General features: G+C 40.4%; 3 gene segments (V, D, J or C); all 3 read right to left on the bottom strand.

Annotated features, from left to right (window-relative positions):
- Window positions 1–8,285: 8,285 nt before the first annotated feature.
- Window positions 8,286–8,746, bottom strand: LOC132869422 (immunoglobulin heavy variable 3-11-like). The segment is given in 2 exon segments: window positions 8,286–8,596; window positions 8,695–8,746. Coding segments are annotated over 2 exon segments (351 nt in total).
- A 1,732-nt stretch (window positions 8,747–10,478) lies between these two features.
- On the bottom strand, window positions 10,479–10,947 carry LOC132869423 (Ig heavy chain V region 5A-like). The segment is given in 2 exon segments: window positions 10,479–10,798; window positions 10,908–10,947. Coding segments are annotated over 2 exon segments (360 nt in total).
- Window positions 10,948–11,755: 808 nt separating this feature from the next.
- LOC132869424 (Ig heavy chain V region 6.96-like) lies at window positions 11,756–12,223 on the bottom strand. The segment is given in 2 exon segments: window positions 11,756–12,069; window positions 12,172–12,223. Coding segments are annotated over 2 exon segments (366 nt in total).
- Between the last annotated feature and the right edge of the window lie 4,679 nt (window positions 12,224–16,902).

The following is a 16,902-nucleotide window of genomic DNA, read 5'->3' on the forward strand; positions in this document are numbered from 1 at the left end:
CACTGAGTCTGGCTGGATGAGCTCAGTAGCACAGAACACATCTGTGAAAAGAGAAAAAGAAAAGGTTGACATGTTGAACTGAAAGGATCAGATGAACTCATAAAACTTCGATCCAAACACTCACAGGGGGCGAGAGCCAGCAGCAGCAGTGGAGCTGAAGCAAACATGTTCGTGTTGAAGGAGGACGAATGAGAACCGCTTCCTCTCGAGATAAGCACGGTGCTAATATTACAAGAGGAGATGGAGATTTGCATAAACATGACAGAGGAGCTGTGTTGAGTGCAGCTCTGCAGATGTTCATCACAGTCACATCACATGTCTTGATTTAACATTAATTTAATGTGGGAAATAATTAATTTATGATTATTACTAGTAAGATTTTTTGTTGAAAATAATGGTTCATAAATAAATAAATAATGCAATTGTCCCTTCTTATATTGGTTGTCGTGAAAATTAAACTGAATTTTTGCCATAATACATCAAAATAATAATAATAATAATAATAATAATAATAATAATGAGAAAAACAAGCTTTTATATCATTATCAGCCCTGGTCAGAATGCACTCTTGAAAACTGCACGAAGACAGAGATCAATCTCATGTGTATGAAGATCCTAGTTTCTGTTTTTTAATGTTTATGATGGCAATGTCAAATCTTGAAGTTTCATTTATTGATCCAGAAGAGCAGTGCATCACTGAACCCCTCATTCTAATGGTGCTGGTTCTCAACTAATGAGCACCGTTATTTGTTGTCTTGTGGACTCCTGAACACAAATCATTCTGGTGTTGCTCAGAGCATGAATTTAAACAGCTAAATTTGTGAAATTATTTTGTCATTGTGCACTGAGTGAAGTGAACATACAGTTAGGTCTATAAATATTTGGACAGAGACAACATTTTTCTAATTTTGGTTCTGTACATTACCACAATGTATTTTGAACAAAACAATTCAGATGCAGTTGAAGTTCAGACTTTCAGCTTTAATTCAGTGGGTTGAACAAAATGATTGCATAAAAATGTGAGGAACTAAAGCATTTTTTAAACACAATCCCTTCATTTCAGGGGCTCAAAAGTAATTGGACAAATTAAATAATTGCAAATAAAATGTTCATTTCTAATACTTGGTTGAAAACCCTTTGTTGGCAATGACTGCCTGAAGTCTTGAACTCATAGACATCACCAGACGCTGTGTTTCCTCCTTTTTAGTGCTCTGCCAGGCCTTTACTGCAGCGGTTTTCAGTTGTTGTTTGTTTGTGGGCCTTTCTGTCTGAAGTTTAGTCTTTAACAAGTGAAATGCATGCTCAATTGGGTTGAGATCAGTGACTGACTTGGCCATTCAAGAATATTCCACTTCTTTGCTTTAATAAACTCCTGGGTTGCTTTGGCTTTATGTTTTGGGTCATTGTCCATCTGTATTATGAAATGCCGACCAATCAGTTTGGCTGCATTTGGCTGGATTTGAGCACGCAGTATGTCTCTGAATACCTCAGAATTCATCCGGCTGCTTCTGTCCTGTGTCACATCATCAATAAACACTAGTGACCCAGTGCCACTGGCAGCCATGCATGCCCAAGCCATCACACTGCCTCCGCCGTGTTTAACAGATGATGTGGTATGCTTTGGATCATGAGCTGTACCACGCCTTCACCATACTTTTTTCTTGCCATCATTCTGGTAAAGGTTGATCTTGGTTTCATCTGTCCAAAGAATGTTCTTCCAGAACTGTGCTGGATTTTTTAGATGTTTTTTAGCAAAGTCCAATCTAGCCTTTTTATTCTTGAGGCTTATGAGTGGCTTGCACTGTGCAGTGAACCCTCTATATTTACTTTCATGCAGTCTTCTCTTTATGGTAGATTTGGATATTGATACGCCGACCTCCTGGTGAGTGTTGTTCACTTGGTTGACTGTTGTGAAGGGGTTTCTCTTCACCATGGAAATTATTCTGCAATCATCCACCACTGTTGTCTTCTGTGGGCGTCCAGGTCTTTTTGCATTGATGAGTTCACCAGTGCTTTCTTTCTTTCTTTCTTTCTTTCTTTCTTTCTTTCTTTCTTTCTTTCTTTCTCAGGATGTACCAAACTGTAGATTTTGCCACTTCTAATATTGTAGCAATTTCTCGGATGTTTGTTTTCTGTTTTCGCAGCTTAAGGATGACTTGTTTCACATGCATGGAGAGCTCCTTTGACCGTATGTTTTCTTCACAGCAAAATTAGTTAGTTAGTTAGTTAGTTAGTTAGTTAGTTAGTTAGTTAGTTAGTTAGTTAGTTAGTTAGTTAGTTAAAACTTTATTTTTCGAGGGTGGCATAAAATATCACATGATAATATACATATGGCCCTCAAATCTTCCAAATGCAAGCACCACACCTCAAATCAATTCCAGGCCTTTTATCTGCTTAATTGAGAATGACATAACAAAGGAATTGCCCACACCTGCCCATGAAATAGCCTTTGAATCAATTGTCCAATTACTTTTGGTCCCTTTAAAAATGAGGTGGCACATGTTAAAGTGCCATTCCACCACTGGATGTATTCTTTGGCATAAAATACAATATATTTTATGAAAACATGACTAGACAGAGAAATCTTTTAGCTTCAAAATGATATCTCATCTCATTATCTCTAGCCGCTTTATCCTTCTACAGGGTCGCAGGCAAGCTGGAGCCTATCCCAGCTGACTACGGGCAAAAAGTGGGGTACACCCTGGACAAGTCGCCAGGTCATCACAGGGCTGACACATAGACACAGACAACCATTCACACTCACATTCACACCTACGGTCAATTTAGAGTCACCAGTTAACCTAACCTGCATGTCTTTGGACTGTGGGGGAAACCGGAGCACCCGGAGGAAACCCACGTGGACATGGGGAGAACATGCAAACTCCACACAGAAAGGCCCTCGCCGGCCCCGGGGCTCAAACCCAGGACCTTCTTGCTGTGAGGCGACAGCGCTAACCACTACACCACCGTGCTGCCTTCAAAATGATATATCAAACATAATTTTTTGACAACGACAAGTATATTAATTTTGCGACCAAAGTCACCTACCCTTTTAATTTCCGCGTGGTAGTGAAATGTGATGTCATCGGCAGGTTCCCCTTCTTGTGTACCACGTGTTGGTCTATTTTTAGACCAGGAAACCCCCAAAGTGAGAGAGTCATTTCTCCTCGTATATGGGGGCCAAAAAAATTGCGAAAAATTTTGAGTTAATCTTTCAGTTAGCTAGATTTATTGGTATTAGCTAGATTTATTGGTATTATTTTTATCGCGTTCTATCCGCCATTGCTGATAATATGTGCCACGTTACACGTCACGTGGTACACAAGAAGGGGAACCTGCTGATGACATCATGCGCGGAAATAAAAAGGGTAGGTGACTTTGGTCGCAAAATTAATATACTTGTCGTTGTCAAAAAATTATGTTTGATATATCATTTTGAAGCTAAAAGATTTCTCTATCTAGTGATACCATTTATATATGTTGTCAAAATAAATTGTATTTTATGCCAAAGAATACATCCAATGGTGGAATGGCACTTTAAGGAGCTGAAACTCCTAAACCCTTCATCCAGTTTAAATGTGGATACCCTCAAATGAAAGCTGAAAGTCTGGACTTTATGTCCATGTCCATTATATAACTATAACTTGAATATGTTTCAGTAAACAAGTAAAAAAACAAAATTTGTGTCAGTGTCCAAATATATATGGACTTAACTGTACTTTCCAAGCAACAAGAGGCACAAATTCTGAGCTCCATCACATCTGTAGACGAGGAGATTTACCTCCAACTGATCAGAGCAGTTTAAAGAACTGGAATATGATCATCATTAAAGCTGTTAAAGCCAAACTTTCAATGTCCAAAGACAGACATTATGTTCAAATCATAAACTGTGATATTCATATCACCTGGCCTTTGGAGAGTCTGAATGCTGCAGTCACACTTTACCTTCATTAACTATGGATTGGAATGGAATGGATTGACAGATTATTCATGATGGATTAACTGCATATCCAGCTCAGGACAAGAAATTATTTCATGTTGAGGCCAAAGATGAAATATAATGTTGATTTCCCTTTGTCTTTGAAATACAGAGGGGTCTGAGCCCTGCGAGCTCATTTATACCAGGCGTCCCTGGGGACAAGTGGACTGCAGGGAGATGAACATGAACAGGCATGTTTTTGTACAGGGCTGCAGGGAGTCTGTAGTGCTGTGTGTCTCTGGCACAGTAATACACAGCCGTGTCCTCGGTCTGAGAGTTTTGTCCTCTTAAATAAACTGTTCTGCTGGATGTGTCCTGGCTGAAACTGATCTTGCTCTTCACTGTATCTTTGAGATTCGTGCTACCACCACTACACAGATATCCCAGCCATTCAAGAGCTTTCCCAGCAGGTTGTCGTATCCAGGTAATACAATAGCTCGAATCTGAGGTCTTACAAGAGATGGAGAACGACTCTCCAGGTTTCACGAGCACAGAGGCTGACTGACTGAGCTCCACAGCACCAACACCACCTGAGAATAACAACAATAAAACATAATCAAATCATTTGCCCAACCAGGTATGAAATCTAAACTCATTCAGCCAACATGGAGACTTACAGAATGCAGCTGTGAGCAGCAGCAGCACTGATGAGAGCATCATTGTTTGGGATAAAACTGAAGTGAATTAAACTCTTCAGCTGCTCTCCTCCTCACCACACACTCACACTCACCAACCTCATATAAGAGACATCAGTGAAGGATTTGCATCAAATGCATCACATGACCTCGAAGACTTGGGTTTTAAAACTAAACACTTGCATATCTCTGTGACCAACTGATTCAAGTTTCAAAGTGTTTCAAAGTGTTTATTGTCATAGGCACAGTAAGGAACATGTCCTCTTGCACAATGAAATTCTTAGTTTGCCGTCCACCATGAGTGCCAAATTAGAACAATAAATAGGTGGAAGAAATTTTACAAAGTCAAGCCAATATAGTGCAAAATAAAAAGAAAAAAAAAGGTATATTACAAAATAAAGGTAATGAATTTACCTTTTTTTTTTCCTTATTTACCTCAGAGCCAGTCACTGAGGGTGGGGTGCAAACCAAGTGTGGACAGTTTATGGGTGAGTTTGTGGGGGATGACCCTGTTGAAGGCAGAGCTGTAGTCAACAAAGAGTCTTCTGATGTAGGAGTCTTTGTTTTCCAGGTGGGAGAGGGTATAACGGAGGGCAGCAGCAATGGCGTCTGAGGTGGACCTGTTGGGCCTGTAGGCATACTGCAGGGGGTCCGGTATACTGCTTTGAATGTGGGCCAGTACCACTCAATCAAATAATTTTGAGATGATTGGAGTGAGTGCTTTCGGCCTGTAATCATTCAGGCAGGTGGGTGGGCTCTTCTTGGGAAGAGCGACGATGGTTGTGGTCTTGAAGCAGGAGGGAACGGTGCTCTGGCTGAGGGAAAGGTTGAAGATAGCGGTGAAAACATCAGCCAGCTCATTGGCACATACTTTGAGGGACCGCCCAGGGATGTTGTCTGGTCCTGCTGCCTTCCTGGGGTTGATCTTCCCCAGAGCTTTGTGTACCTGGCCTGATGAGACTATTGATGGTGGTGGTGGTTGGGTGGGGTCGGGGGGGTTGGTTGGTGCAGGTGTGTGTGCCTCCTCTCTGTGCTGTAGCTGGAGGTCTTAAAGCAGGTGTAGAAAGTGTTGAGTTCATCCGGCAGGCTGTCTGTGGAGCTGATGGTGCTGGTGGTGGTCCTGAAGCCTGTGAAGTGCTGCAGGCCATGCCACATCCGCCCGGGGTCAGCAGTAGAATAGAAGCTGTCCAGCTTCTCTCTGTACTGCCTCTTGGCCGCTGTAATGGCTTTCCTCAGTCCATACTTTGCCGCTTTGTACTCCATTTCATTGCCTGATCTAAATGCAAGAGAGTGAGCATGCAGCATGCGTCATGCCTGACTGTTTATCCAGGGCTTTTGGTTGGGGAGCTTCCTGATCTGTATGGTGGGCACAATGTTGCAGACTCTCACATTTTTAGAACAGCGGCTCTGACAGTAGTTTCGGCTACAAGGTTGACAGAACAATGCTTGGTCGAATATGTTTTCATTTCGAAATAATTTACACAGACACTTATATCATGGATGCTCCACATAAATTTATTTAAAACATGGGGAGGAGATTCATCTGATGGAGAATGTGTGGCTTTTCATGGAGCAGAAGCCTCTTTATCATGTGCTATAATTTCAATCAAATATTCAAGGATCAGTGATATAGGCAATAAGGATTAAATACTGAATTTAGAATGATACTTATTATCAGTGCTTGAGGATATTGGGATCATGATCGTGGAAAAATTCTACTTCTCTTCAAAGTCATGACAAAATGCTCTCACACTTTTTCACACATGATACACAAACTCTAATTGGTTGAGGTGATTATTGCTGCTGAATGATACTATAGTACAACAAGTTCTTGTTAGTGATGTGATTATAATAGTGTGCAGAATGTGAAGCAATAATGAAGATGTCACACAGGGGTTTACAATCTATGCTCCAAACTACTGAAAAAATAATTAACATGGAACTTTGTTGTAATTTGTGGGATAATTTATTTTTTAGTTTGACTTGGATCTATAACACATTTTCAACAGAAGAAGAATAAGAATAAGCCTTTATTTGTCACATGCACACTCAAGCACAGTGAAATTCATCCTCTGCATTTAACCCATCTGAAGCTGTGAACACACACACACACACACACACACACACACACACACACACACACACACACACACACAGCAGTGGGCAGCCATACTACAATGCGCGGGGAGCAGTTAGGGGTTAGGTACGGTACCTTGCTCAAGGGGAATTCAGCCCAAGGCCACCCCATGAAGACATTCTGTTACAATGGACACTGCATGAGGTGTTTTTGTACAGGGATGTTGTTTATTTGTCTCACTGTGGAGAGCGAGCACAATAATACACAGCTGTGTATTCAGTCTGCAGATTCTGTCCTCGAATTGTTATTGTGTTAGTAGCAGTGTCTCTGGAGGTGCTGAACGTAGTTTTTAGTTTCTCATTGGAATATAGACTCCCACCACTATAGATGTGTCCAATCCACTCCAGAGTTTTTCCTGCAGGTTGTCACATCCATGATGTACCTTCGCTCGTGACTGACTATGAAACCTTGCAGTGGATGGAGAGACTCTGGCCTGGCTGGACTGTCATGGAAGCAGGCTGAGTCAGTTCCTCACCATGCACATCTGTGGAGGAAAACACATGGTGATATCTCATGCAATATATGCTACACATTTATTGTCATTGTAGTAAATGAATGAATTTGATAAAACACTCACAGGAAGCAGCTGCCAGCAGGAGCAGTAGAGATGGAGAGAACATGGTGTGTGTTGTTTGTACTGGGGTCTTCTCTGTTCTCCAAAGTTTAACAGAGACCATCAGACCACATAAATAGAGTGATATCCAGCCCTCACATTTATATTAGCTTTTCTGCTGATGATGGGAGGACAACGGATTTAAAAGTTACTTAAATCATGAGGAGGAGATACATCGAATGGAGAATGTGTGGCTTTTTAATGGAACAAATCTTTTCCATAACAGAAAGTTCTTTACCAACTTCAGTACCAGATCAATAATAGAGGGAATTGTACATACAGAGAAACTTGCAAGGATTAGATACTATATTTAGGGTGATAATTATTATCTGTGCTTGAGGACATAAATTCCCCTCCTGCCCATGTCTGCATTAATTTTTATTTTATAATATTTGCTCACAAATTCTGTTCGTTCTTTTTCCCACAATATAAACACATTAGTCCTTGAAACCACAGTGATGTGAACAAGGATGAAGCAGAAAACGTGTAAAGCAGTATCACATGAGCCCCCAATACCCTGCCACGTTCATGTTTCTAGTCTATTGTGGCTCCCACAAGCTTCATATCTGACCACATGCTCCTGAGACTTTATTAGAGCTGATTCCCCTCCTGATGCACACCTCATGATTGGACTTTTCTGACAATTCTTTCTTTCTTTTTTTTTTTAAATGAAACATATTTCCAGACACATTGTTGGACATCAGTCTTCTCTCAGTCATTTTAACCTCAACATGTGGGGCAGATGTTGTCAAAGTAGAGAAAGAGCGCCACTCAGAGGACTTGAAGCAAAATGAAAAGCAGAATATTCATGAAGACGTTCATGATAAATGACTCTGGGGTTCAGTTTCCTGCTGAGGGAATATTTACAGCTCATGAGGATGTGCTTGTGTCAGTTTTTGTACAGCTCTGGAGTCTGTTGTGTCAGTGTGAGTCTCGTGCACAGTAATAAACAGCCGTGTCTTCAGCTTTCAGACTCTTCACTTGGAGGTACAGCATGTTTTTATTGGTGTCTTTAGTGATAGAGAACTGGCCCTGCAGAGACTGAGCGAATCCAGTGCCAGTGCCAGTATCAATGTAGCCGATCCACTCCAGTCCTTGTCCTGGTTTCTGACGGATCCAGCTCATGTAGTAGCTGCCCATTGAGAATCCGGAGACAGTACAGGACAGAGTGACTGACTCTCCAGGTCTCTTCACCACAGAAGCAGAGGAGGTCAGGGACTGTCCATAAGAATCTGGAACAGAAGAGTATAACTCGGTCATGTTATAATGTTTATCAAGACAGAATGGCTCTTTTTCCTTCCAATAATCTCATGAAAAATCTGAAACTTACATGAAATGAGTCCAAATAAAATACACTGTCCTAAAATCATCCTTCTCTGAATTCTGCTTCAGCCAGATTGAAAGTGTGTGGGAGTGTTATCTATCACACAGCTCACTGGAAACTAGAAGAGCCAAGAACATGCTGTTTATACCCGACTCTATTTGAATAGGGAGTGTCCATGAGCACTATGGATGGATTAAACCCACAACCACAGGCTGCTCAGTGTAGAGATGAGTGGATGATTAGAAGGTTCTATGTGGAACCCCACAACAGAATGTTTCACGGTTCGAAAGAGTTGAGAGTAAAACCATTTTTAGAAGCTGAGAACCCTTAATCATCCACAGAACCTTTAAACCATTTGAATGTCTCTGAATGGAAAAAAAGGATATGATTTTATACATTGCAACATCATACAGATTCACATTTCATAGGAAAAGTTTAAACAGGGGTTTATTTGTATAAAATTAGACTATTGATCAACTTCCTCATTTCAATCCTTATGAATTTACCATGAAAACAGGTTCTCCAGGACAAAGAGCCTTATCAACACAGCACAGGTCGCTGATATGCTGGATGTAATTCTGTTTAATCTGAGGGTCATGATTCACAGCAGGATGTGAGAAGAAAAATGGCCTGAATGTGCAGAGAGCAACAGGTTGAGATGGTTGAGTTTGCACAGACTGCCCTCTAGAGACACAAAAGTCTCATCTTATCTCATTATCTCTCATCTCATCTCATTATCTGTAGCCGCTTTATCCTGTTCGACAGGGTCGCAGGCAAGCTGGAGCCTATCCCAGCTGACTACGGGCGAAAGGCGGGGTACACCCTGGATAAGTCACCAGGTCATCACAGGGCTGACACATAGACACAGACAACCATTCACACTCACATTCACACCTACGGTCAATTTAGAGTCACCAGTTGACCTAACCTGCATGTCTTTGGACTGTGGGGGAAACCGGAGCACCCGGAGGAAACCCACGCGGACACGGGGAGAACATGCAAACTCCGCACAGAAAGGCCCTCGCCGGCCACAGGGCTCGAACCCGGACCTTCTTGCTGTGAGGCGACAGCGCTAACCACTACACCACCGTGCCGCCCATATCCAGAACTGGAAGGAGAAATTTTAAAGAAAAAGGTTCAAATGTTCTTGCTGTCAGTAAAAAGGCCTCCCATGGGGAGGCGATACAAATGAAGGAAGTCTGAATTCCAGACTGGAGCATTTGTATTGGCATGGTTTAAAAGAGCGAAAGCAGTCAGATACAGTATCAGTGGGAAATTAAGTCATTTATCACCCTGTCTTTATGATGGAGTTTGCTCTTCACTCTCTGTGATGAAACTTCTCTGATGTCATTTAAAGAGCAAAATAAAGAAACATCCTGAAAGATGAATGAAATGCACTGATACCACAGTTATGTTGAATTCTTGAATCTGATTAAGGCGTTGATTAATTAATCAAATAATTAATTAAACTGCAGGTCTGTTTACTATAGAAAGGCAACACACAGGTTAATATTAATTATAAATTGTAATCGTTTATCATTCCATAGGAACAACTGACACATGATTTGGATGGTGGATGTTTCACACAGATTTCAAAAATAAGAAAGAAAATAGTGAGATTTCATGTAATGTTCCTTTTTCCAGATGTTCTTCTCAGCATTGAGGAAAGTCATACAGTTCAGTTTTTGTCTCAATGTTTCCTTTGTTCTTCAACACTGATGATGAAAATGTGAGATAAACTTTTGACAACAGCATGCATGTGTTTTTGTATTGACACCTCAACAGAAGCATCAGTGTGTGTTGCGAGCGCAGTAATACACAGCTGTGTCTTCAGTCTGCAGATTCTGTCCTCTCAGAGTCACCGTGCTGCTGGAGCCGTCTTTAGAAATACTGAACTTGTTTTTTAGAGAATCTTTAGAACCAATTGCTCCACCACCCCAGATGTCGTTTATCCATTCCAGAGTTTTTCCCGCAGGTTGTTGGATCCAAGCCGTGGCGTAGCTGTCATCAGTAACAGAGTAGCCGGATACTTTACAGTTGAGGGTTAAAGAATCTCCTGGCTTTAACATCACTGAGGTGACCTGAGTGAGTTCTACTGCACAGTCCACATCTGAAAAAAATAAGAGATGTCACAATTTCAGTCAGAAATGTCTGTACAGTATGTTATAACTGCAATAATTTGCTCTGAGCTCTGAGTACATGACTGAAGTGAAACTCACAGGATAAAGCTGCCAGCAGCAGCAAAAATGGAAGGAACATCGTTGAACTAAAAGCAGTGCTAAATTCTCCAGAGCCCACAGTGACTGAGGCTGATATTTTTCCATATGTAGTTGGAAGGGGGGAAATTTTGCATCAACATTTGCATATTGTTATGCTCTTCCATTCAAAACAGCCTGCTGGTTTCTGTCTTCGACAGGTTTTAATCATCAGAATGATAAAAAAATGTTCTTTGGTGCTGAATTTGGTTTGTTTGTATTAAAGACTGAATATGGAAGTGAAATTTAGTCCTGTAAATGATTTTAAATCTCCTTACTCATGGAAACTGGAAGTCCAGATCATCACAAACTTGTCTCATGGGACATTATTTTGTTAAAATCTTGAATAAATTTGCTGATCTGAGCAGAAATGTCCATCAATGTCAATCATTTCTCACTAAAAGACAACAGCAATGTTTTGGGAGGCACATCACATTAGAATGAAAAACTCCTTCATTCATTTACAGTAAACACTTTATCCTGGTCAGGGTTGCAGTGGATCTGGAGACTATTCCAGGTAATACTGGGTGTGGTGAGTGGATGTGTACGGGATGAGACATCATTCTATCACAGGCCACTACACACATATTCTTATGTTCACTCCCAAATATATGGGATTTTTAAAGTCAATAAACACACACACACACACAACATGCAGTAAAACTCACTCAGTAATAACATGTAAGTCATACAAGAGACAATCTAAAAGTTTTGGTTCTTTGACCTCCATGAATACACTGCTGATGAAAGTGCAAGATTGTTATGTGACTACAGCAAAAATGTTCTTTTTTACTGCTGTCTCAGGAGAAGTATCACTGTGTGTGTCGAGCGCAGTAATACTCTACAGTGTCTTCTGTCCTCATGCTGTTCATGTGCAGATACACCTGCTTCTTACTGTTGTCTCTGGAGATGGTGAAGCGGCCATTAACTGCACTGGAGAAAAACTTCCTATCACTATCATCCTCGATAGTTGCAACAAATCCCAGCCCTTTTTCAGGAGCCTGTCTGATCCAAGCCATCCAGGAGCTCCCAAAGTTAAATCCAGAAGTTGTGAAGGTCAGTTTATGAGACTGATCAGGTTTGATGATCACTGAATCAGACTCAATCAGTGTCTGACTGCAGGAATCTGAAATACAAGGACACACAAAGACAGGTTTTACAGTTAAAATGAAAGAAATAAAGAAGGGAAAAGATGTTATATTTTAATTGTGAAATTGAGAAGAATAACATTGAATGAACATTGCGAGAGCAAAGTAACTCAAAACTCTGCCTTGTCCCATCTCAAAGAATTCAAATGATTCCTGTTGCTGTAAATGAACATAAACTGCTGGTGTGTTGTTGAGCTGAATGTCTCGGCATAAATGGTTCAAACGCAGGATTTCATTTGCATGTCAAGCCCACGGGAGACGTAAAAAAGATTCACAGAGGAACAGCCATGAAGATAAAAAATTGACAGTAAAACTCCAGCTGTGCTTCCTGCTGTCAAGTCCATAACTGTTCTTTACTCATTAGATCTCATGTCCTTTTCATGCATCACTGTGTATCACTGTAACACCCAGAAGAACATGAATTTTTCTGATCACTGATCATCACTGAACAACACAAACTTTACAGATTTCATTTTTCAGCTGTCTCTAATCCAGATTATCAGAGAGAAACTGAATGGAGTTCCAGAAAAAATTCAGTTCACAAATCATCACTGACTCATTCAGTCAGGAGCTCATGCCAACTTGTCTGTTGTTAAAGCTTTGTCAGGTCTATAATATGAAGATCCACGGGCTGATTTTGCATGTGCCGAGGATGAGAGCGATGACACATTTTACAGTTTGTCAGTTCAGTTTAGTGGTTGTTTTTAATAATTGGTGAACATGCAAGTGACCTTCAAAGTTCTTGTAATTTCGTAATTTCCTTCATTTTCGAGATGGTTGTTAATTATTAATGAACATATTTGATAGAATGAAGAAATGTTTTTAGTCACTGTCTATTTCAGTGTTTATAATATTGTTGAAGGTGTCTGAATTGATATGTTGAGTGTGTTACTGTTGTTATTGAGACGATGTCTCTGCTCCTAATCCTGAGAGATAAGACTTGTCTTTTCTCATTTCAGAAAAAAAAGCAAGTTTCATGAGTTTACCCTCAGGAGAAGTGAGATACTGCCCTCTATAGGTGCAGAAACATTTACACATTTATTTTCACTCTTCATGAAATATTCTGTGAAATGAATGAAAGGTTCAATCTGACGAATCTTTTATAATTTGAATACAGGTCTTTGATTAAAACTTCATTCCAATTAAATTTATTCAAAACATGGGGAGGAGATTCATCTGATGGAGAATGTGTGGCTTTTAATGGAATAGAAGCCTCTTTATCAAATGCGATAATTTTCCAGCGCGTGTCCTGATGCCTGTCATATCCAGTTAGTACAGGAACTCGTGGCTGAGTATCCAGTGATCTTACAGGGGACTGAAAATGATTCTCCAGGCTTAACCACCATGACTGCAGGCTGAACCAGTTCAATACATTTAATTCCTGTGAACAACAAACAATTATTCAGGTGCCTTCTTTCTAAAGGAAATATGTCCACAATTATCTGTTTCTCTCCAAAATTCTCCACATACTTACCAGATGCAGCTGTTAACAGCAGGAGTACAAATGTTGAGAACATGGTTTGCGTGGAACCTGAACCTGGAACCTCACTTCTCTTGAGTGCACCTCAAATATTTTATAGGGGGTTTGATTTGCATGACAGTGTTGAGGCTTTCATAAAGGCACAGCAGGCTTAGAGACATGAGGCATTTCCTGCAAATGGAAAAACACGTACACATTCACAAAATATAAGAGTTCCTGACGATTTACTGACTAATTCACCAAACAGTGTGGATTCTGCAGCCTGGTTTAATGAGACACTGATATAATCGATCTGTAAGGTCTTAGCTTCAGAACAATGTTGTAGTTAGAGTTTATAACTTTAATGTAAATCCCAGGAGAACATGTTCTCATATTTATTCCACTCTCTCAGTCCTTCGAAGCTCAGCATGTTGGGTAGATGTTGTGTGAATAGAGAAAGAGCGCCCCTCACAGGCCTTAAAGCTGAAAGAAAAACATCATGTTCAGACATTTCTAATGTGGCTGCAGGATAAATATACAGGAGAAACTACAAGACCAAAGGTGGAGGAAACTTTCTAAATTTGACTGTTTGTCAAAAAAGGAAAATAATTTTCACTTCTACTGGTGAGAAACATCTGCATTATTTTTCTCTGGCTGTTCAATAGCTTCTTGTTGGCGGAGAATAGATTTATGGATGATTTACTCAACCCTTCTTTTTCCCTAGAATGCCTTTGGAGGAGAAACTAAAAGTTGGTGGACTAATGACACATTTTCTGATCAAATACAAATTACACAAAAGGACAGACAACAAAACTACACTTTTAGTGTTTTGTTGTAATAATTTACTCCACATTATTCGGATGATGCCATGGATCTAAAAATAGCACAAACCATTCAAACTTTCTTGCAATGGAAAGAAAATTATGACTGAGAGGGCGTGGCAGTGGGGGCGTGGTCGAGCCCCAGTTTGTGACTGGAGGGCGAGGCCGGGGAAGGTCAGTGGCAAAATGATCACACCTGTGTCAAATTACTGGTCCGTGCATACGTGTGTCTTTGTCTTTCAGTGCCAGCTGAGGGTTGATGTGGAGGGAGAAAGCGCCTCCCTGTGTGCTGTGTTTGGATGTGAAATCAGCAGAAAAGCTGAAATAAAAATTGCCCCGCAGTGAATCCGCCTGTCCCAGTGCTTCACTGTTTCCGCCCCCCCCCCCCCCCCCCAAAAAAAAAGTGTTACAGATGGTTTGCAGAGCTATAAGCACCGAGTTCATGATTGAAGTGAAACTCACAGGATGAAGCTGCCAGCAGCAACAAAAATGGAAGGAACATCGTTGAACTAAAAACAGTGCTAAATTCTCCAGCGCCCACAGTGACTGAGGCTGATATTTTTCTATATGTAGTTGGAAGGGGGAACATTTTGCATAAACATTTGCATATTATGATGCTCTTCCATTCAAAACAGCCTGCTGGTTTCTGTCCTCGACAGGTTTTAATCATCAAAATGAAAAATGTTCTTTGGTGCTGAATTTGGTTTGTTTTAATGAAAAACTGAATGTAAGAATGATAATTATTCTCAGTGCTTGAGGATATTGGGATCATGAGAATGGAAAAATTCTACTTTTTTTCAAAGTCATGACAAAATGCTCTCACACTTTCTCACACATGATACACAAACTCTGATTTGTTGGGGTGATTATTGTTATTTAATGATCGAACAGTAGAACAAGTTTTTGTCATTGATGTGATTATAATAGTGTGTATAAAGGTGTAGCAGTGTTAGACATAGGCGGTTTTAAACGGGGGCCAGGGGGGGCCAGTGCCCCTGTAAAATTGCTCCTGGCCCCTGTTGTGGCCCCTGTGCTGAACAGATAATAAGCTTTATTAATTTCGACATGCGCTGGCTCGAAGATCGGAACTGACATGACAGAGTGTTCTACACGGACTCCTTAAAGCGCTACACGCACACTGTTACCTGCAGCAGCGCGAATTGTAAACTTCAGACGTGAGAGATAACAGCTGCAGCCCTGCAAGAACTAGGCTATTGCAAAGAGGCGAAGGTAAGGAAAATTATTCAATTTTGTAACATCAGTGTTTGCACATATCCGTGTTTTACTGTTGTTGTTCACTACAATAATAAATCCATTTTATTGCGCTTTCTTAAAAGTGCGTTGCACAGCAATAAGTAGCCTAACTTAATATTTTTGGGAAATGGGTAAAATAACCGAAAGTGTTTAACCTGCTTGTAAAACTCGAATGGCCTTGTGATATGTAGAGGCTACATTCCTCTCCGTTTACTTCTTAGTATAGACCTACTGTAGGCTATCATCATGAAAAGGAGCAAGAAGGACATTATGTCCTTTTTTGCCCCTGTTGGCAAAAAGCAACATAGAGAGAGTAAGGAAGATGAAGATTATGAAAGAGGAGAGAGAGCCAGAGGTGGAGAGAGAGCCAGAGGTGGTGGTTGGAGAGGTGGAAAGTGAGGCATCTGAAAGGCAATCTGAGAGTGAGGATGAAGACATTCAGGATCAGATTGAGGGACAGAATGAGGGACAACACAACGAGTCATTGGGACAACCAGATTCACCATGCATATCAAGTACAGCACCATCAGGTTTGTGATGTTGAACAAATGCATGTGTGTGAGCAGTGTCAACCTACAATTCATATAGCCTACCCTGAAAGTGTGAAGTCTGAATAATAATTAATAAATATAAAATACAAATAATAGATATAATAATAAATTAATAAATGAATAATGATAAATAAATGTTGTTCTCAGTCGCACTCTCATATTTACTGTATTCATCTTTCTCCAGATATCAGCAAGTGCTTGGACGACACTCCAGTGCAGCCACATCTGAAGAAAAGGTTCATTGTATGCAAAAATAGAAATCTTATTTTACAAAAAAGAGAAACATGGTTTTAAGATTTATTGAGCACAATTTATTTTATGTTTAGGCTATTGAGACAGAATGTTTATCTCATTGTATTTATGCTCAATGCATTTTGTTTTGGTTTTAAATAAACTAAACTAAACATTTTGAATGCTTAAATATTGCCATGTTTTGTCCATATGTGCCCCCCTGAAAAAACACTGGCCCCACCTCGGCCCCCCTAGTAATTTTGGTCTAGAACCGCCACTGGTGTTAGAGCTGTAGCACTGTGGATTCAAATCTACACCACAAACGAATAAAAAAAATTAACATGAAACCCTGGTGTAATTTGTGGGATTATTTTTTTTTTTAGTTCGATGCGGATGGATAAGTTTTGTATCTTGTGGACATTCTGTTATACTGTACACTGTATGAGGTGTTTTTGTACAGGGATGTTGTTGATTTGTCTCACTGTGTGGTTCACG

The sequence above is a fragment of the Neoarius graeffei genome, chromosome 20, assembly GCF_027579695.1.
Source record: "Neoarius graeffei isolate fNeoGra1 chromosome 20, fNeoGra1.pri, whole genome shotgun sequence".
Lineage (NCBI taxonomy): Eukaryota > Metazoa > Chordata > Actinopteri > Siluriformes > Ariidae > Neoarius > Neoarius graeffei.